Below are 22357 nucleotides of genomic sequence, written 5' to 3'. Positions count from 1 at the left end.
GGCTCCCTGAATCTGCAGCAACACGAAAAAGTCTGGTGGTTCCCAAAAAGGAAAAATTCAAACAGGGTTTGAGGCAAAAGTGGGACAAAATAAATAATGATGAGGAGGGACCACCCAAAGGGCTGACAGGTCTAACACACACCCACCTATTGTGTTTGCAGTGTCCCGTTTTTTTAATCCAATGTGGCCGAGTCGAAGGGGATTCTTAGCAATGTCCTCCACTAAGCATTGATTCGTATTTTACCATTATCATTTTTTAAGTGTAAAAAAAATGTTTTTAGCTGTTCTTACCGTTTTAAACTAATAACAATGTATTATTGTATTACTTCTTTTCCATTGGTGGTATAGACTGTTAATTGGTATAATGTTTTTTATTTTTTATTTAAAATTGTCTTTTTCACTATTTGTATTGTTTACTTTTTATGGTGTGTAATGACCGAAATAAAGTTTTTGAAATTGGAATTCTTTAACTGGCAAGAACATGTGACCCACCCAAATCCAGTTTTATTCCTGGACCTAAAGCGAGAGATCAAGAGTGTCCCGGTGTACAAAAACACATTACAGGTCAAAGCAAGCATTAAATGTGGTAAGCCTGATATCATTTGAAAAGGGGTCTATAGAAGTATGTAGTGTATACATTTTCCTCACATTAAGGTGTACTCTTTTGAACAGCTTGCTTCTGTAGAAATACCCATGTTATATTTTCCACTTAAGTCCTCAAATTTGTGAAACTCTCAACTTGTGACGTTCGGATGCAATGTCAGGAACGCTCGTGCCACCTAGTGGACACACTGTGTATGATGTTTAGTCCTGTTCTCAATCTGTATTTCCTCTTCGCTCTTGAGATGCTAGATAATTGTTAAGTATTGTGCTGAAGCCAGTTTTTAAATACGATGATGATTTATATAAGTTTATTTTTTATTAAGAAATTGCAGTAAAATGCCTTCATTAATTACTCTTCAATTGTTTGCATAGATTATTGTGAAATTAGCCATGAAATATGTCACCATCATGTGTGCTTCGAACGAGGCCGTGGCTAGGAAAAGAAGGTAACTCTATATAAAACAGATAAAGAAGCACACACAAAATATAAAGAAACACTAATAACTGAAAGAAACCAGAATAACTGGTGGGTGAAAACGAAACAGGAGGCGAGGGCAAAGCACATACTGGCCAAGTAGGATAGAGTATAGAAGAATGACAAAGGTGCCAATGAATGGTAATCAATGGGTGGGATGCAAGCCCCTTACTGATAGGGTGATCAGACGTCCCAAGTTTGCACGGACAGTCTTTGGTTTTGAAGGACTGTCCCGGCGTCCCAACACTTTCTCCTACAACAAAACAAGCCCCAGTTCCTAAGGAAGGGTCGGGTGAACCTACACATTAATCATAGTGTGTGCAGGTTCACATTTCAACCGGCCCTCTTAGAAACCAGGGACAGAAGTTCATTTGTTTAGGCTCTCCTGCTGTGCTTCCTCATCACATTCAATCAGCACAGCAGGATTTGATGAGGTGGGAACCAGGGCTTCAGAGTCAGCAGCAGCCAGGCCCAGTCCCAGTGCTATGCTGAAAACACACTCAGAACACAGTGAAAACACCTACATACACTAGGGTGCACTATGGGTTAGAGAACCCCTATGATGAGCATGACCTCCCCTATAAGGCCCTGGTACATATTAGGGCAGGGGGATCAGCAGCCCTTTCTGCACTTGCATGTGTGCACTACTGAGGCATGAGGTCAGTTTAAAAGCAGCCTTGTGTTGCAGGACTGTTTTTTAACATGTAAATTATGCCTAAACTCGACTTTGGTGTTAGGGGCACTTGTAAAAATTAATAAACTACAATATTTTGGCATATTATGTAACCCCAGGGTCTCCCCTAGGTGTCCTAGTGGTTGGGGCCGGGTACTTATAAGGTGGACCCTTATAAAATAGGTTTTATATGCCCTGGGGTAGTGAAATGGCACATTTAATTTCCCTCATTGTAGTAAAGTGCTTCCTAAAATCGACTTTTGTGCTAGGAGCACTCTGGAGTGAGGATCTGCAATATCTTTACATATTCATAACCCTTGAAGTCTCCCCTAGGTGTTCCAGGGGTGGGGGATCCTGTAGATTTAGGCAGGGCCCTTATAAAAGATGTTTTCTAAGCTCTGGAGTTGGAAAAAAATGCCCAGTTGGTTTTCTCCATTGCAGATCCCCAGCTACATAGGTCAACTTGGCAAGAAGTTATTAATTAATAATTCCCACCAGGAAACACAGAAAATATTATTCAATGATTTGCTAAAATGGTATTGATAAATCCAACAATATGCTATTGTTGAATTTATCTTAAAATGTACAGACAAGAAGTTATAAGACTTTCTTGTCTGTTAGCCAAAATTCAGCCTTCAAGTGATCTGCCCTGATTGGTCAGAGTTAGGTGGATTAGCCAGATTGCTTTGGTGGGGTGATAAGTAGCCTTTGGGGTGAAAGAGCCATTCTGGGAGGAGATGGTTCTGCTACATAGGAATGCCAGAGCAAGGGGAAGGGTCCTAACCCATGATCTTCCAAAGAAGGAGGAGACAGGCAGAAGAAACCAGTTTCATGTATACCCCTACCCTCTGAACCCAGCCAGAAGGCAGGCTTAAGAAAAGAATTTGCAGATGCCAGGGGGAGGGAGTCTATGGAGATGAGCCATCATGGACGTTGGTTTAGCCAGCTCTTGCCTCTCTGCTGAGACTTTGGCCATATTGAATTTGGGGCAAATGGTCATGCTCTGGGGTGTTGCCTTACACCTCATTGGACAGGAGTGCCCTCCTTTGAGACCCCAGAGAACACTGAAAAAGCATCTGGGAGGGGCAGTGCCTCTCAACTTCGCTTCTTGAAACTGAGAGAAGAAGCTGGAAACTTGATTTGCACCCTCAGGCCCTGCATTCTGACTGACTGCGCCAGCTGCGTTATCTGGAACTACAGTCCTATGGATGTACTTTGCTTCAAGAGAAATAAAGAGTTCAGGACCAAGCTAGAAACTTGGTTTGCACCATCAGGCCCTGCATTCTGACCGACTGCGCCTGCTGCATTATCTGGAACTACAGCCCTCTGGGTGCACCTTGTTTCATGAGGAATAAAGAGTGGGCTCCATGCAAGCTACAGGTTAACCGAGTTCACCTGCATCAACTCCACCAAGAGTTCCCTGCCTGGAGTGTATCCAGTGGACTTTTAAGGGTGGTTCCCAGGTGCATTGTGGGGATTGTGCTCCCAACCTTTAAAGGACGACCTTGGAGATTCCAGAGCCTTGGATTGTGTTTTGGACACTTTAGACCCTCAAGAGAAACTTCAGGACAAAGTTCCAGAAGTTTGGGAAAGTTTGGTGAACTTTTGTAAAAAAAAAAGCTCTAAAGGGTGACTGGACCCTCACAGAAAGGCAATCTGGTGAACCCTCACTGAATCCGGCTTGCTGGAGGAGGGTGCACAACATCTGGTGAGAAATCCTCTGCAAATGTTTCTAAGTGTAAAGGTAAAATCTTGACCGGGGCCTCCGGTTAGTGTATCCAACCAGGGTTCCATCGCGATTGGCCTCAGACTTTGACTTTATCCTAGCCAGAGGCGACCAAATATCCAGAAGTGGCACTATTGGTTTCTGAGCACTAGAAACTGTTTAGTGTTTAAAAATTCAAGTCTCTGGTTCCCTACAGTGGATTCTTTTTATTTTAGTGTCATTTTATAGATAACAATATTTCCTATTTTTATACAATGGTGCTGGATTTTTATTGTGTGTTGTGTCTTCATTATTTACTGGCCTGGTGTTTTAAAATGCTTTACATACCTGTCTCTGAAGTTAAGCCTGCCTGCTTGAAGCCAAGCTACCAAGGGTTGAGCATGGGAATAATTTTCTGAGAGCTATTCAGAGCCCTAGACTGTGTTAGTGGCCTTATTGCCTTACCACTACTAATAATCCACTTTCCAATATATTTATATGTATATCTATATACACACACATACATATGTATATGTATGTATGTGTGTGTGTATATATATCTATATATATCTATATATAGATATAGATATTATCTACTGGCGGTCGCCAGTAGGTAGTTATAGTTAGGACCGTGTTTCCATAGGAAATCTGAAAATTCTATTTTGAATAACTTTGGCGGCGTTTGACGAATCCTCGCGAAATTTTCAAAACGAATGGGGCGCTCCGCTCAGCTCCTACCCTGAAAGTCTCGGGGGATTCGTCAAGCGGGGGCCGAGAAATAAGGGGGTCCCAAAATGCATTTTTCCCATGCATTTTCCCATAGGACCTTTAGTCGAAGGTACAGCCCGAACGGCTGAACAGAATTACTTGAAATTTGGCAAAGAGGTAGTCCTCAGGTCAGGGATGTGCCTTTTGCATATATGGAGTCAATCTGTTCAGTAGTTCCTGAGAAAATTGCAGTTAAAGTACATAAATATCTATAGCCGCGCACCGTGCGCGCACGGTGCGTGCACCCTAACGTGCGCGAGCGTAATTCTGATTGGTGGTTACATGTCAGTCAACGTTCGAATCGGTCGAAATCAGGAAGTGTCGGCCCCCATTTTGTTTGTTGTGAGTGCAAGAGTGAAAAAGGAAGGTGGCGAACGTGAAAAGGGGGCAGGGTAGAGAGTTCCTGACCCCCTAGCCTTTGTCAGGGGGTCCCTGAAGGACCCCGAAGGCAGAAAAAAACATTTAATTTTTTTTTTTTTAAATCGCGGGGTGCGCGCACCGTGCGCGTATGGTGAAAAACCATTAAAAAACAATATATAAAAATATATACATAACTTAGCATTTAAAAAACCGTACAAATTCACTGAAAAAACCATAGGTTTCACACACGTTATAGTTAGGAATTAGCATTTAAAAAACCTTGCAAATTCACTTAAAAAACCATAGGTTTCACACATGTTATAGTTAGGTGGACATTTTGAAGTAACCGAGAAAGAGACTGGTGATGGTTTTCAGAGGTAGTTTATTCCGTCAGAGAGAAACAGCTTGTACATCCACTCAAGTCAATCCCCCAACTGCCTATGATCCACAACCCACCATGGAACCTAGAACACTCTTAGAGCAATTTCACTCGTAAAAAACCAATGAAATTCCCCCGTTATAGTTAGTTGAGATAACTATAACTCGCGCGACCACCACTCTATCACAAGGATGATGTCATGAGTGATGCCACTGACCATGTCATGAGTGATGTAATATGTGACGTCATGAGTAGAGGATTGCGGGTGCGCGAGTTATAGTTATCTCAACTAACTATAACGGGGGAATTTCATTGGTTTTTTACGAGTGAAATGTCCACCTAACTATAACATGTGTGAAACCTATGGTTTTTTAAGTGAATATATATATGAGCAAGGCCATTGTTTTGCCCGAAACGCATCACGGACATGAGTGGGAAAATTAAATAAATCTTGCACTGAGGAAATTTGTAGTTTGTGCCTGGATTTGACTTCTGTTGGAGCTACGGGATTTGCATTGATATATATATAGCATGCTGCTCATGCAGGCTTGACCCTAAAGAGTGCTGGCAAGGTCAATGTTAGCCACATCAGAGTACTTTTTTTTTTAGTTTTAGCCATTTTTCACAGCAGCCTGCATAGCTGTCTAAAAAACACATTGACAAAGTTAGTAGATATTGAATACGCCAAACCTATTGGCTTTGCAAATGCATGTCGTGTACTTCTCACACCTTGTTTTTGGTTGCCACTTTTCCCAAGTCCATGTGTGCACACGTAGCCAAGACCGTTTTTTAGGTCTCGCCAGACCCAGCGCATGCGCTGGTCTGGCGAGACTTTTTGAGAGGGCTCCAAAAAGTGCTACCAGGCCAGCGTAGACCTACAGTGCATGTGCACGGGCGCGTGCGCCGCGTTTTTCCGCGATTACTTTTACTTTCACGGCCGCACGGCCGCTTGGTATAGCCAATAGGTCTCGCTTTTGGGACCTTATAAGTATTTAGTTATGCAACTGTTGCATGGCTAAACACATAAGGTCCCAAAGGCGAGACCTATTGGCTATGCCAATGCTTGTTTTTTTTTTTGGTCTTTGAATTCTGGGACCTTTAATCCTATACAGGGTTACATAAAAGACTACAAGTCCCATAATGCTACGAAATAAACTGGATCGATCTAATGAGTCATGCTTTACCCGGGAACGTTTGCAGCTATGCCTCTTCCTTGTCCTCCCACCCTTCTCTGCTCTGGCTCACTTCTCTCCTCTCCCCTGCAGCTGATTTGTGCTCTCCACTCAGGCACTGCGCTTGCCACCTCAGCTGCAAAGGGTCAGTGCCCGGCGGGTCCTGGGGGCGGTTCCAATATGGCGGCGCCCACTGCAGGTGTGAGCTGCGAGGATTTCTCCGAGTTCCAGGTGAGCATTGAGGGTGGGGCAGCATAGGGGCACAGAGGTGCGCGAGACAGACGGGTGCATCCTTCTCCACAGCCACAGAGGCTCGCCCTGCCTGACCGACAGCGGGAGGCAGACTCAGCGGTGCAGGATGGAGTCACTACCCAGAGTGCAGCGGGGCAATGTGACTTATGATGAAGGGCAGCCCCAGCTCCTCATGTGCAGCAGGTAGGCACACACACACTCGAGGCACTCACCAGGTGGAGGGGGGAGCAGATCTCGAGGCAGTGAGATTGGGATAGCCCCTCCACTGGGGAACAGAGAGAGAGCACAGGATGTCCTCACTGCAGAACTACTGGTAGGAAAGTTTAAGAGAAGAAAGCAACACACAGCTTACTTTTGAACCTGGGGAGAAGCACTGAACAGATTCCTGCTAGGCCTGCTTTGTTTTAATTGGCAGGAAGACGAGCTTCTCTTCAACAGAACTTGTTGCTGCATGCATTTGTGTACGGAGAGAGACGTGAGACAGGCGTGCGAAAGAAAGGCGTGCTGCCTAGGCGTCAGTAGACAAAGTAAATTCCCAATAGACATGAGGGCAATAGAAACGCCCAACCTAGACATTCGTATCTTTGGATAGAAGGGAGGGCACCCCAGAGACAGGCATGGAGGAGACTGACATATCAACTCTTTAGATATTAATGCAAGTGAGGGTGGGTAGAACTAGCTTCCTGTACGCATTAATGGTGGTAATGGCTGCAACTCCCTGTAGACTGGCATGGGTGGACAGCAGTACTAAGTTTCCTAAGATGGGCATAGTGGAGGTATGGGATCATACACTTGTAGATAGGGAAGGGACTAGCACGCCACATATAGAGTGATTGCTCGTGACTATAGTATAGTGCGCAGCTTGACGTTGGTATAGCATTAAAGCTTGTTTAGTTATCCATAGTTGACATGCCATTAAAGCTTGTTTAGTTATCCGTAGTTGACATGCCAAATTGTTCTGAGGTTTCCATCGTGAACAAGAGTCTAATTCTGCTTGTGAACATACGCTCTCTATGAAAAAACTGGGTATATTCCTAAGTAAGAAGAATGTATCCACTTCAATGAGTTTTTGGTGTTTGATGGCAAGATCAAAAAGCTGTACTAAATCAATTCAGCATCCTTTAGGATGATAAGCGTGCCCACTATTCAACAGAAGTATATGTGTATTACGCAGTTGGTGATATTATATGCTGTTATTTAAAGGTGCATTTGGGCCATGTTGGAAATATTGAGAACTCTGTTTTAATGATGTGTGCTGTTGCTTGATGGTGTCCCCCGTTAGAGCATGGTGGTACCAAAAAAAGTCATGCTGTGCTTAATATATGTGCAGTGTTCTGTGTAATGTATCCGTTTTGAGGTTATGTGTTGTCAGTATCCAGAACTGGGATGTAGTTACCAGTGGTACAACTGGAGCAGTGGTGCTGGCTCCCAAAGGTGTGAGGAGGTCTGTGGCAGCTGCTCAACTTGTAACTGTACTATTTATTGAATCAGGTAAATTTCAAACTCTGGGGTATCGATTTTAACAGAGGTGATAAATAGCACACTGCCCTGAGGTGCACTTGTAATGAAGTTCTACACCTAGGCTTGTGCGATACTTTCCAGTTATGAGTTGCAATTACTTTTCACCTATGAAAGAACAATACAATTAACTTAATATGTTAAACGATAATAACACGTTCTGTATAAGATGAGATTGCAATTGATGCACAATTACATTTATTAAAGGTAAAGTATTAAACACTTCTGTTTTTTTTTAAATCACGTTATTCACTAATGGCATGAAATGCTGATGCTAAGATGGAAAATTATGCATCCCAGTCATCAAAGGGCTCCATCACAATACTCTTCAAAACACCTACTTTAACAAACATGACTTGAACAGGTTCTCGTTAGTGTATAGTATCGTTTTATGTGCAGTCCAGTATGGCCCAAGGTTATAGTTCTTTTGAACTTAATTGTCCCTGTAAATGGACTTAAGCTATGTCATTATCCCATGGTTCTAACCTGTAAAACGCATCTTACACTCAGATTGTTACAGTTGGCAAATTGACCTACTAACCTACCTTACCACATTACTTTTCTGGTATGAATTGTTAAATAGCCCACTTGTTTTCAGAATAGGTCCACGAGGAATAGATCAAGGTAGGATTTTCATAATAAACTTAAACTCTGTAAAATTGCTCTATTTAGTTCTTTTGCATGTAAATTTTGTGTTGTGTTCGGGTAGCCTAAAACAAAACAAAAAAACCTGGCCCTATTGGACCAATGATGGACACCGCTAAGAGAGATCAAAAGAGCAAGTCTCTTCATGTTTTTGGGGTGGGAGGTTATTGATTACTGCCAAAGCAGCTCCCCCACCAGTAGCTTTAGGAATATGGGGAGGGGGGGCATGTACGTGGATGAGGACTGCTGTAGGCATCTCCTCTTGCCTTTTCACTTCCACTACAGTGATTTCAAGTTGGCCCGTAGCCTGCACAAGTAGTTCATCCAGATAAGATTTCTATTCGCCTTCAGTGAGTTTTACATTTGTGTCCTTCATTGTAAATGCACCAGTAAGTGTGCATGTAAAATAAAACAAGCATTGGCATAGCCAATATGTCTCGCCTTTAGGACCTTATAAGTGTTTAGCTATCCAGGACAATATCCTTGGGGCAACAACATCAACTGTTGCATGGCTAAACACTTATAAGGTCCCAAATGCGACACCTATTGGCTATGCTAATGCTTGTTTCATTTTTGGGTTGCTGTGTTTGGGCTTAGACGAGGGATCTGGTAGCTCAGTGCAGAAGAAATTCATTAATTTCAGTGATCTGTGCTTGCCCCCAAGGTAACAGGTTTGAATCTCATCAGGTCTTCCTCAGTTTGTCATTATTGAGAGGCAGATACATACCCCTTTTATTAGGATTTGACTGTTGAGTAGATTTTTTAAAACGGCTCATATTGGTTAGTGGAATAATACGATGTGACCAATTCTGCCAGGGATCTTTGTAATTTACTTAATTTACAGTTGCGTCTACTGTTGGATTTTGCAATTTTTTTCATTTCAAAAGGGTAAACGATTTTCAGTTGCCTGCTCAGAGGTTTCTGAGCAGCTGGACTTCATCGTATTACAGTTATATAGCTTTGGTGCTGTGTTAGGCACATGTGGTGGTACGGTGTAGCAAACATAGTCTTTGGATCTGTGAGTTAGGTTGTGTGGAGTGTAATGTTTCGCAGTTTTTTGAGTTAGGTTGTGTGGAGTGTAATGTTGCACAGTTTTGCCATCTTTATGGGATCGGATCCACATTGTGAGTGAAATGCTTTTCTCTTGGAGTGGAAAGATGACAAGCAGCAACAGCGAAAAGCACTGACAAAGCAAAAAAGCGAGGCGTGTTGGTTATGCCAATGATTGTTTTAAAATGGAAAGGAACATAGCCAAAATATTTGAATCAGTTTTTGTTTTGTTTACACCAGGTCATAGAGCTTCAACATACACATTTTCATATTCAATTTGTCTAGTCTAATAGACTTTTACTTGTTTTCTATGTGCTTGACAAATATATTAATGTGGGCTGAGATGGTAAAAGTAATTATAAAGGCTCTCTGAGTGCAGGAAGTCACCCTAATTGTATAGGTATTACCAGTCATTTGTTTGTATTACGTATTTGAAACAGTTGTCTAGCTGTTTTCTAGAAACTAGTGACATCTTTGAACCATTCACAAACAGAACAACTACCTTAGGGCTAGGAAGCAGACTTTGTTTCAGTGAGCAATGGGACAGGATGTGAAAGAGCAGTAAGTGAAATAAGACTTGGCATAGTAGGCATGGAAGGCAACTGAGTCCGGAGCCTGGTGCGAAGAAAGCAAGTGATTACCAAGGCATAACAATGTTGAGGAGCAATGACGAAAAGCAGAGCTATGTGACAAAAGAGCAAGTGACCTGGAGAAGAATGAGGACAGGGACTGAAGCGAAGACAGTAATCAAGAGAAAGGAAGTGATGATGGAGGCGGGAGGGATGACAGAGTGGCGAGCGGTGGGACAACTGAGCAGGAAAGGCAAAAGGGTGAAATCGAGGAATGAAGACGTGGAGCCAGGGAATCCCCGGGAAGCCTGGCAATCCTGCTGCTTGCGTTCGCACGACACTGGTGGCGAAGGCGTTGCTTCAGAAACGGGACCGCTTTCTCCCGCTGTTTACCTGTAGAAAATCGGTATTAAAACGGGGCTTATACCTTGCAAGGCTGAAGCATCCAATAAGAGTAACAGCTGTTGATTTCCATGGTTATGGCCTGGCAATCATGTGACTGTTGCCTATTGATTAGTAGTTGGGGTACTGTTATACGTAATTTAGTCGTAAAATAATGAAATGGTAAAGACCATCTACTCCCTTACCTATCCAACCTTACTTTGGATTATTTGTCAAGAAAGCGAACAATATTGTTTCCAAAATGTATCCCACGATAAGATTAACAAGTGCGCGCGGCAGTAGAGGGAGGGGAGAGAGGAGGGGGCCTGCGCCGGATTCCCTTGCGGGAGCGAGCAGCAAGGCACGATAATTGCTAACATATAGCGCCACTGCTCGCTCCCGCAAGGGAATCGTCAAACGTGCACACGATGCCATTGAAAGCAATGCAACGCGTGCACGTTTTTGGCCTCAAAGCCGACTCGATCGCTAAAGGTCTTTTTCCTATGCAGCGCATGCGAGACCTAAAAAGGGACTGGATGAGCTACTCTCTAGGAATATACATTGAAACATCTGCTGGTCTGTTCTTGCTGTACCCGAGATGTAGGCTATGAGAACTGAGCAGGAAATGTTGGATTATTTCATTCTCCTTTTACACTATCTGGCACCACAGTATCTCCTTAAACCCATGCAGGAGAAAAGTTCTCTTTGCTGTCTCTAGCTGTTTGCTGTTTTATTTATTTGATGGTGAGAGAATAAAATACATAGAAGAAAGGTTAAATGAAAGACAGAAGCAGCGAAAGAGAAGGATGGATTTTCTGAAACCTATTCAGACTATGGTTTTAGCTTTGGCAGATGTAATGAACAGCCTAATATGAGACAAAGAACCTGGTGGGCTGCTCGTTACATGAGGATGTTGCTTTGTGCGCAACAATGAATCCTGTGAGATTCACACGGCTACCTATTCTTAGTAAGTTAATTCCAAACCTCCTTTTCCCCATCAATGGACACACAGAGGGATAGGTTATAATTTTTATTAAAATCTAAATCCTATCCTATTGCCTACTATTTGTATAGTTGTGACTATAAAAACAAACAGGATAGTGGCAATAGAAAAAATTGAAACATTATAACAGTCATTTTAGAGTTTCCCTGCATTTGTTATTCAACTCCTCCCTTCTTGCCTTTAATCAGACTATGATAACTCCAACGGAGACTGTACGATATTCTTAGGTGGCCTTGTCTTTTACAATGTACCCTAGCAGGACAACAGAGGCACTGTTCTATATGAAGAGAGCTATATCCACCGCAAGCTTGTAAGGACTGTCTGGCGGCCTTCTCCAAAGTGTTTAAAGCTCCTATCTGCGTGAGCCCACTCTCTCGGCTTCCTGGAGGTATAAAGATTAATTGTTTGCATTTTAACTTATAAACTCTTTTCAGAAAAAGAAGGGGCCTCATTGAATATTATCAAAAACTGCAATCAACATGGACTTTCCCCTTTTTCTGATTCTGTGAAACGTTGACTGTTTGAAACACATACATAAACAGTTGCTGCAATAAACATTAAGCAATATGAAACTTTTTTTGGTGACATATTTTATTAAGGGTTTTGCTACAATGTGCATTTGTACACCAGGAGTAGGAACGTACAACAAATGGTATAGCAAGAGTGTCGCCAGTAATAGCAGATAAGTTGCAGATACAAAACAAAGGGTATCCAACAAAAATAGTATTTTATAAACCAGGAGTACAACTATAAGGAGCTGCAACATGTGGGTATGTTGTAGAAAGGGGAGTCGTTTGTGCACCAGGGAATTTCAAGGGGAATGGGAGAGAGTAACAGGGAGCTGGGGAACAGTCAAAAAGCGGAAACTATTACAGCTAAAAAGTCGCTGTGGTACCATAGTGAGTTGGGAAGGAGCTGGCGGGACATGCAAGAGGTTGGTGGGTTGAGACGAAAGAGAGAGAACAGGTCTGGGGTCGCAAGGGGGTAGCTTGCAGCTCTGGATCGGTAAGTGGCACAAAGGTAGGGCAGATTATGAAGTGTAGGAAACTACCTCTGGGATCAATCAGTGCAATCCTCGTCAGAGGGTTCTCCACCCATAGGGGAGAGTGACCTACAATGGTTAGCTACGCGCGGGCAGCCCTGGAATATTTGGCCCCAGAACTGTGTGTGGTCTGGGCTCTGCTGTCCTCTCTGCACCTCAGTTAGCAGGGCGCCTTCGCGGTCAAGCCGTTTGGTCAACTCACAACTTCAACGCTGTGTAGTAGGGCCAGTGAAGGATCTGCAAAACTGTGACCTATCACTAGAGCAAGGTCAGCGAATGAAGTGGTTATCGCTTTAGAGCTGGGTTTAGGGAATAGGCCGATCCAGCAGACAGCTGCGTTCCCCTGTAAGGTACCGCCATTAGTAACATTAGTGAGAGGGACGACCGTGTCCCAATATGAGGTGGGAGCAGGGCAGAGTCATACCAGGTGATAGAAGTCTACTTCCTCTAACTGGCATCTGGAGCAGGAAGCCTGTGCATCTGGGAACATCTTATTAATGCTTTTTTGGGGTCACCTACACTCTGTGCAGGTATTAATACTGAATGAGCTGAAAGTGAGTATTCCGAGTAGTATGAAGGGCATCAGTTAGGCTAATCGACCAGTCTACATCTGTGAGTTCTAAATTCATGTCAGTTGCCCATCGCTTGCTGGGGTCTAAAGCTCTCGCGTTGTCTGGGAAAGGAGGGATCTGTAAAGTAGAGTGATTGCTCACACCTGTCCTGAAGTTGTACATATGTCCTTCAAACAATTGTGGTCGGTGGGCTCAAGATCTTCCTCAACCCACACCCATCAGAGAGCTTTCGTAATTGCACCATGAAGGAGAAAGTGTCACAGAAGTAGGGCATAGTCTGCCATCAAATCCCGAAATTGCCCCAGCTTGCTATTCGTGAAGCAGTTGCCCACACGAGTCATGCCTCTATTTTCCAAGTCCTTATGCAGTAAATGCAGCAAGGTTGTCAGGAGCAAGTCCTTTGCATACAGAAGTTTAGTCTCTGTACACTAGAGTGCTCGGGTCCATTTGAACTGGAGGGTGGAGAGTAATGGGCCCTAGAATTCTGTGTGTTGTTGGAGTCATGGTGAGAGCAAAAGGGCCATCAGGGCGGCACGGGTGGGGATTCATCTCACCTGCTCCACTCAAGAGCTCATCTCTCCAGTAGGCTGCCCATTTCAACTGCGCGGCAAATCAGTAAAGCTCCAGGTCCCTTGCATCTGCAGGGAGTTGTAGTTTCATTCAGGGCAATCTGGCGATACTCCTCAATTCATCAAGTTGAAGAGGGACTTGGGGAAATAGATCGGGGGAACAGCAAAGAAATAGAGGAGGTGGGGAAAAATATCATTTTAAGGTGAGCCTTCCATCACAGCTAATGGGAGGTATTGCCAGAAACCTACGGATTGGTGAAAGGAGGTCAGCACTGCCCTAATGTTGCCCTCTATTAATTCTGTCTTGGTATTTTACACATTGACTCCAAGATATCGGAATGTAATCTGTTCCCTCAAAAGCATCCAGCCTCTTTCAGGGGGAGGGGTCCGAGTGGGCAGGACACGCAGTGGAAATCTTTTTGGACTTAGTTTAGTTGACCTGGAGACATGAGCAGGCACAAGAGATCTCCAGTGTTCTGAAAGCGCCCTCCACACCTGAGCCTTCTCCCCGCATGCATAGATGGTCATATGTGTACAGCAAGAATGAAGCACAGCGTCACCAATCTGCAACCCACGGAAATGCTAGCCTGGGCAGAGCGCTAGGGCCAGTGGTTCCATCACCGAGGCGAACAGTAATGGTAATAGGGGGCAGCCCTGACGTGTTACCCTCTCTACTGGGCATGGTGCAGAAATAATACCAGTCTGTGCGTGAACCATCGTCCTCGTATAAATCGGGTGCATCCAGTATAGAAAGCCTCTGCCCCATCCCACATTTGCCATAGTGACGTAGAGGTAAACCCAACGTAGGGAATCAAAGGATTTCTCGATGTTTACTACAGTGACTAGGGCCTTGGGGTAGTTAGCCAGCAGTTTGTAAGACGTAAATCAATTGCTGGATGTTTGTACAGTGCTGAGGGGAGGGATAAAACCTGATTCATTCCCGTGAATGAAAACACTGACCTGGGGAAGCAATCTGTTAATCAAGACCTTACTATAATCAACATTGAGGATAGAGAGGGGTTTTTAAGCGGATACGCTACCAACGGCCTTATCCTTTTTTAGGAGTTGGGGGGGAGGGGGCAACAAGGCTTCACTCAGAGATGGGGGAGAATTCCAGATGACTTGGCTTTGTTAACAATTTGGTTAAAATAGTGACTAGGGTATTGGTGTACATTGGGTAGAATTCGATAGGAATGCCATCAGTACTGAGGCTCTTGCCCCCTGACAAGCGCCTCAATGGCCCCTCAAACTTCCTGGTTTCGTCTTCCCCCTCCCAGAGAAGCCACCACTGTGACAGGAAGTCTTTTGGTACCAGTGCTCAAGACCTAGTCATGGATGGATTGTGCGCAGTGCTCTCCCTGGTGTGCATGTAGTGAGGAATAATAGGTGTGGAAAAATGCCATTGATCTTGCTTTGGGAGTACACTAATTCATTAGTGGCATCGCACAACTGCAGAATGTGGGAGATCTGTCGGTTAGAGCTAGCCAGTCGGGCTAATAGCCTCCCCGTCTTGTTCATCATTGTGCGCCGTAGCAATGTAGGCATGATAATTGTATAGTTTGAGTCGTTCAGTCAATACAAGGAGGGTTTCCCTCTCCTGACGCAGTTGGTCTGGAGGGGTTGGGACATCAACGCTCAAGAACTCTAGTTCTGTCAAGAGGTTTTCCTGCTGAATAATCTCAGCGTGCAATTGGTCTCTAACCCCATCCCATAGAGTAATGCAGTGACCTGGAATGACCGACGTGAACGCCTCCCATTCCACCAAACCAGAGGGTGCTGTACCCTCATTCTCAGTCGAGTAATTACGGATTGGGCCCCCAAGATCTAAGCGAAAGATCTGGTCATCCAGGTTGGCGACTTTTGACTTCCATGCAAGTATGGGTGGTGTAGGGGTGCTCCAGGTGCAAGTTAATAAAAGTTTGTGGTGAGAGTGGGTTTTCGCGAGGTATTCAGCTTGGAGTACCCGCTTCTGAAGTCCCCACTCTGCCGTCCTGGAGCGAAAGAATCAAGCACAGTTGTGTAGAGTGGATGTTGGAAACAGGGGTCTGATCTAGGCAGGTGGACATCAGTTACACAACTGAAGTCTCCGCTCACTAGGGGAGGGTACTGTAAGACAGCGGTAATGTGGGGTATGATAGAAGAAAGTAAGCCAGGTTGATCGTTGCTCGGGGCATACACATTAATGAATGCTATTTCTTTGCCGTCTAGTTTACGCTCTTTTGCATCGATAATTTCGAGCTGGGCAAGGAAAGGAGTCCCAGGATGTTCCCAAATCTTTTTTAGAAAGTACAGGAAAAAAACTAAGAAAAGATACGGAGGGCAAAGAAGACAGGAACAAGCAGACTGCATAGAAACAAGAAATATGTATTATCAAAATGATCTTCAAAAGACAAACCAGAAGAGTATAAGGTGGGGAGGGAAAGTCTATGGCTGGTAGCAAATATCATCTTTGATGATTGTATAAGCTTACCAAGTTGGATTTTATCCGTTGTCTCTGTATTTTAATTGAATGACTTAAATACTTCTGACTCACATCAGGGAACTACTCTTTTCTTTTTCACACTGTGTGGAAGGGCATACATTTTCTTGCTCTCTCCCCCATGTACTACGTCACACACACATTGTTGGGGGGGAATACAGTACATAAGCAAGTGAATAACTCTTCAAAGAATATTCTAAGCAACAAGAACAATATGATTATTGACAATAAATCATGGGCATTAATTCAAAAGAGAACAGAAAAATATGTCCCAATATTAACACATTTATTATTATTTTTATTTATTTTTTTAGGTTATAAGCAAAATAATTATTTTTCTTTAAGAAATAGTTAAACATAAATATAGTAGCAACATAATCATATATCTAAATGACACAAAACAATGCTGTTACAATTCATTATTCAGTTTCGTTTCAGTTGAAATATCTGGTGTCACTGTAGATCGTAGGAAGGCTACGTCACACACGCATCCTTCTATCCATGTTACTTACTCCCCACCCCACCCAGTTAGTTTGTAAAAGCATAGCAACGGGTTTCGATAAAGAGGAGACTTTATTGGATTGATTTTCTTTTATCTCCTGCCTTCCATATGTTGCATGAAGCCCCAGGACTTGGCATACAATGGCAGTCTTTGTCACTGTGGAGGGGCATGCTTCTGTACTTGCTCATCTTGTGTTTGAGGCAGAATGTGTACTTAGTGACTGGATAGATGTCACTTTTTAGGTCTCGCCTGATCCAGCGCTTGCGCTGGTCTGGCGAGACTTTAAGTAAGGGCTACAAAAAATGTTACTGCCGGCCACAGGTTGCAGTGCATGTGCGCGGGCGCGCGCTTGAGTAGAGGCGCCATATGGCGTGATTACTGCTGCGCGCGCACCACTCGCACACATGCACTGCAAGCTGTGGCCGGCAGTAGCATGGTCTTGCGCGCATCTCTAGCGTGCTTTAGCGCGTCATCGCAATCACTTTCGCTTTCAGAGTGATCGCGATGACTTTCGCTTTTACTGCCACGTGGCCAGTGCTTGTTACTCTAATGCTACTAACCATCTGTAACCTTTAAACACAAGCTCTGCCCAGGAGCGTCATTTCCGCTTCCTTGTGAATCAGGCAGGTTAATGGGTGGCCACACTTTCAGGGCCCAAAGTTTCTGCATTCTCCAGTTCCTCACCCAACCTTCACCCATCTGCATCAATGGATCACCTGTCCTCATCACCACTGCCCAGTTTCACACACCTGAGCAGGTGTGAGATGCAGGATGCACGGTGCGATGCAAAGCACTCTGCCCTGCCACGAGGTACACTGTCCTCCAGCACCCCGCCATGCATTCTAAGGACGAAGCGCCTGGGGCCAATCCCGCTTGCTGCAGCGCTATAAAAATACTTATGCCCTCATTCCAATCAGAATTACAAGTAATACAAAATACCACACTTTTTTCTGGCGATTATTTTGCGGGATAAAACCCACAGCCTTTAATTTCTGAAGTAAAAGAATATTCCACGTTTAGCAGCTCGGAATCGTGGAAAACGTGCAGTATTGTGCATTTTGTCACATTCAGAGGCCTGGACTCATGAAAGGGAGGTAATACCTCATTCGATAAACCGGCTCCGTAATTACCTTCCAGAACATGGGTCATTTAGTATCCAGACGTTACTGTTTTAGTGGCTAAATCTGTACCTATTAACACTGTTCTCCTTCGGGAGTAATTCTGTACACAATTAGCAAGCCATGCTCTGCAGTTTAATAGTCCATCTTACTCCCTCCAGCCACAGTGCCCTGAAACTGCATTGGCGCTAGTACAGAGGAGCTCACAGGCAGCGCTGCATTCAGTAGGAATAGGGCAGCTTCACCCCTATCTTAATCATCAAAACTCATTTTAGCACTTCGAAGTGAAGTTAAGCAACGATAAGCGCTATACACATTACTCGAGGCCTAACTTATCAAGTAGCAGTGTTAACCCCACACATCGACCTATCCTGTTTGTAGTAGACTTTTGAAGCAACCCTTGTGCTATATTATAAAATACTAGACTGTTGCACTGTTACTATGACTTCCATTAAACTTCAAAGTAATTTTGAGGGGTTACATATACCTTCTGCAGATGGAACTAGTCATTGCATAAACAACAGGAGCATAAGGAGTCGAGCAACTTGTTTTCTCATCTCTCAAGCGCCTTGAAGCAGTGAACACGGATGGGTCTCCCAGGCGCTCTAGGCAGCTCTCCCTTAAGTCCCCTTTGCTGCACCACGCACCCCAGACCCCCTGCTGACATGTGACCTTATTTTTGTCTTTTTCGCAGTGCTTCAGGCACACTTATGTCTCGCAGCGTTAAAAGGAAGTTCCAAAGCTTTGTTGCAGAAACCCTGCTTTCTGGTTATAATGAAACGAGATTCCGGCAGAAAATCCTTCTGAATGGCGGCAGCTGCAGAGACGGAGGCCTGCGAGTGACAGCATACCTCTGACCAATAGTTTACCAGTACAGAGGAAACAAGCATTGGCATAGCCAATAGGTCTCACTTTTGGGACCTTATAAGTATTTAGTTATGCAGCACAAAATCCTTGGTGCAACAATATTAACTGTCGCATGGCTACACACTTATAAGGTCCCAACGGCGAGACCTATTGGCTATGCCAATGCTTGTTCTCTGAGGGCATTAAATCTGCTCCCAGGGCTGCTGTAGCACACCAAATGGCCAGAGTATTTGTCCAAGTCTTGCGAAAAGGTCATGGCAATCATTTTCCTTTATATTCCAACACTTCCTTAGACAGCTGTTATGTATTATTTTTTACGTACTTATAGCTAGTCCTGTGTCTTGTTATATATTTTTTTTATAACCTCTTTTTATTTTGTATTTGATTCAAGACACATAACAATTGTCCGGCTCACATTCCATGTTCAGGCCCCTAGTAGGGGGCTAAGTCTCCGGGTCTGTGTTATTTTTAAGGTGAATTGCATGCAACAGGCTTTATAAAGTCTGTTCACAGTGTTGTGAGTGAAATTTGAAAAATAAACTATACCATTTATAATGATTAAAATCTGGGATTACATTTCCAGTTTTGAGATACCTTAGATATTTTTGCTTTTACTCCAGTAGTTTAAAAATGTTTTTTTCTTTTACTTTTTCAACAGTGCTTTACAGCATTGGCAAAGCTAATAGTTCAGCACTCTCATTGTAAACATGAAACCAATTGGCTATGCCAGAACCTATTTGTGCTTCACCACTAGTGCTGCTTCTGTGCTCCCTCTGTGGCGCTTTTGCACCTCTCTCGCTGGTTGTTTCCTGTGCACCACTATTTACCAACATTTTTTGGGGGGGAAATATTTTTATTCAGTTTGCAACAAGAAGAAACCTAGACCTCCTCTATTGCCAGCAACATTATCAGAGTATAAGCGCAACACATCACCTGTATTTGTTCAGTTGCACCTTCTCAAACCCGCTCATCCCTGCTCCCCCTCCAAGCTCACACTTGTTCTACGTTCTATCGCTAGTCCTGGATTTATGTTCATACCCCTGTATTGTTGCTAGGGGCTCCATACCCCATCCCATTTTTTACGCAACCCCTTCCTTCATACACCTGTTTCTCTGCCAACATACACCAATCCATGTCCTTCATCCAGGTCTGAATATATGGTGCCTCACAAGCCCCCAGCTCCTGGCTGTGTTTCTTTTAGTCACTGAAAGTCCCACTATAATTAGTAGCTTAGTATACTTTGGTGGATTGTCGTTGCCCCACACATTGAGTATCATGGTTTTAATTATATTGTCTAGATTGTTGTTGCTGTATACAAGCCCTTCCTTACTGCCTCCCAATAATGCTGAATTCCCGCACAAGACCCCACTGTGTGCAGAAAGTCTCCCACTTCATCGCACCATCATTCCCCTTTTGTTCAGGACATCCCTGGTGTAATACATTCTATGTAATATTTGCAGCTGCACCAGACCAAACCCGCCAAGTATCACGGTTTCTCTTGGGGCCTGGAGTGCCTCCTCCCACTCTCCAACTTCGAGTGGGCCCACATCATTCTCACAGTCCAGTCCGTCCAGAGTCTGTTCAGAGAGAATAGTTTATTATTTTCCTATATATCAGAGAGATCACTTTTTAAGCCAATGGTTACCCGAGTACTCTGTCGTCCAGGGGCGAGGATACTTCAACTGCTGTATCCTTATGGAAGTGGGCCACTTACACCTGCCTTATCTGCAAGTACCGGAATACTTCAGCTTCTGCTAATTGGTATTGCTGCCTAAGCATCTCCAGGGACACCAGGCCATTCTTGTCCCAAATATTCCCTAGAGTAGAAACTCCTATTGTGCAGACACACTACTTCGAGGGTGTGTTTTGGGAGCTGGATCCGTGGTCGGAATTGCTGGGTACAACCTACTTCCCAATGCATGTCTGTCTACCTGCAATGTTGGCTCTACTAAAGGTGCGAAGGCCCAATCATTCATCGTTGCCAATTGTGCAGCCAAATAATATTTTCTAATTTCTGGTAATACATTCCCCCCGTCAGACACTCCCCTCACTAGTTTTACTAGCGCTATACGAGGTGCTTTCCCATTCCACAGCAAGAGCCTCACTTCACAATCTATTTGCCGGAAGAAGCGCTCTGGTGTCCTGTACGGGATGTTTTGCAGCACATACACCAGTTTTGGTAATGGAATCATTGTATACATGGCTGCTTTGCCTAAGAATGATGGGGGTAGAGTTCTCCAATGCTTCATTCCTGAGCTCTTGCAGGAGCCTTTACAAGTTGCGTGTGAAGATTTGTGCCTTGAAATAAATATGCTGAGGTATCAAAAGCCCCCTAACGTGGTTTGTAATGGAATATCTCTGGGAATCGCCACTCTCCCTCCAGGCAGCTGGTGTAGGTGAAACTTCTCCCAATTAATTTTGTAACCTGAAAACGTTCCGTAGATGTGGAATATTTGTAGAAGTCTTGGAATTGTGGGGCCTGGTTGGGTTACATAGAGTCGAAAATCATCCGCATATAGTGAGACCCTTTCACCCCATGCACCATCCCACACCAGCCCATCTTTACTGATCCAGGTCACTAGCGGTTCTAATGCCACGGCAAAATGCATTGTAGAGAGGGTATCCCTGTCTCGTTCCCTTTTCTGGTTGGAAGGCTTTGGCTGGTGTTATTTACCAAAATTCTGAGCACCTATAAATCAGTTAACTTCCAATATGAGTGTAATTAATCCCTAAATAAACATTATTAATAGGTCTAGAACTGCTAAAACCCTGAACCAGAACCATATTGTGATCTGCAAATACATTTGGTGTGTGAATACAGTCAATGTTCATTATGATGTATTCATGTTAATTTGGTTGTAAATAGTCTAGCCTTAGAGTATGGCTGAATGTAAATATTAGTTCATTTATTCTTCTGAGACCTAATATGTTTTTTTAAAAAAATGTCAGAAGCTTGATAATCATTTATTAAACTTCATGTGTGTGAGAAGTGAAGTGTTCTCAAGATTGCCACTTAGCTCATTTTCCCCTCAATTAAACAATGCCCATGTGGGATTGGAACCTCAAAAGTGCATTTTGCTTTGATGGTAGAATTTTGAGGTAGTGTGGAGCCAGAACCCTCTGAAACAGTCACAAACGAAATTAAGTGACTAACTTCAAATACTCCTCACATGAATTTCAGCTGTTTTCCAACTGATGTTTTTTAAAAAAAATGTAATTAACCTAGCTATTATCAAAGGGGCGTCTTGGCCTTTTATGTTGCGAAGATCCTACAGCGGTTATTTCTGTGAATGTTTTTTTAGGAAGTAGTGAAGTATCTAGTGATCGTTGTTGTAAAGCTGACAGTATAGAGTGAGTCATTGATCAGTGGGTAGAGAAGAATGCATTGCTGGCAGTACAGATTGAGACATTGATATCTGTGCAGAGAAAGATATCTACTGGCATTATAAGTTGTCCTTGATGAGAGGGTAGAAAAGTATGTGTGTGAAGTAAGCACTGGAGCCTGGATAATGTATCTTTAAGTTTAATTTATCACCAACCTCGCAACAGGAGTTCCCTCGCTTACACTCTGTCAAGTGACACTGAGCCCCAGTGGAACCCAGTGACCTCCGAGACCCCTGGTCACCATGACAGCATGACAACTGTGATGCTGGAC

General features: G+C 43.7%; 1 protein-coding gene across 3 annotated transcripts in view; it reads left to right on the top strand.

Annotated features, from left to right (window-relative positions):
- The first annotated feature begins 6212 nt into the window (after positions 1 to 6212).
- The window catches only part of MIX23 (mitochondrial matrix import factor 23), a 75244-nt gene continuing 59099 nt past the window's right edge, over positions 6213 to 22357 (top strand). The window contains exon 1 of one of the 3 annotated variants that reach the window (XM_085621019.1): positions 6213 to 6366. In XM_085621019.1, coding sequence (XP_085477145.1) covers positions 6316 to 6366 — 51 coding nt within the window. In that variant the 5' untranslated portion in view covers positions 6213 to 6315. Of the gene's footprint in view, positions 6367 to 6434; positions 6701 to 22357 lie in introns of those variants that run through there. The other 2 variants (XM_085621021.1, XM_085621020.1) reach the window with 2 other exon arrangements.

The sequence above is a fragment of the Triturus cristatus genome, chromosome 8 (assembly GCF_964204655.1).
Source record: "Triturus cristatus chromosome 8, aTriCri1.1, whole genome shotgun sequence".
In the NCBI taxonomy this organism is placed as follows: domain Eukaryota; kingdom Metazoa; phylum Chordata; class Amphibia; order Caudata; family Salamandridae; genus Triturus; species Triturus cristatus.
Note: the sequence above shows the minus strand (reverse complement) of the source record. Positions and strands in the feature narration are given on the sequence as shown.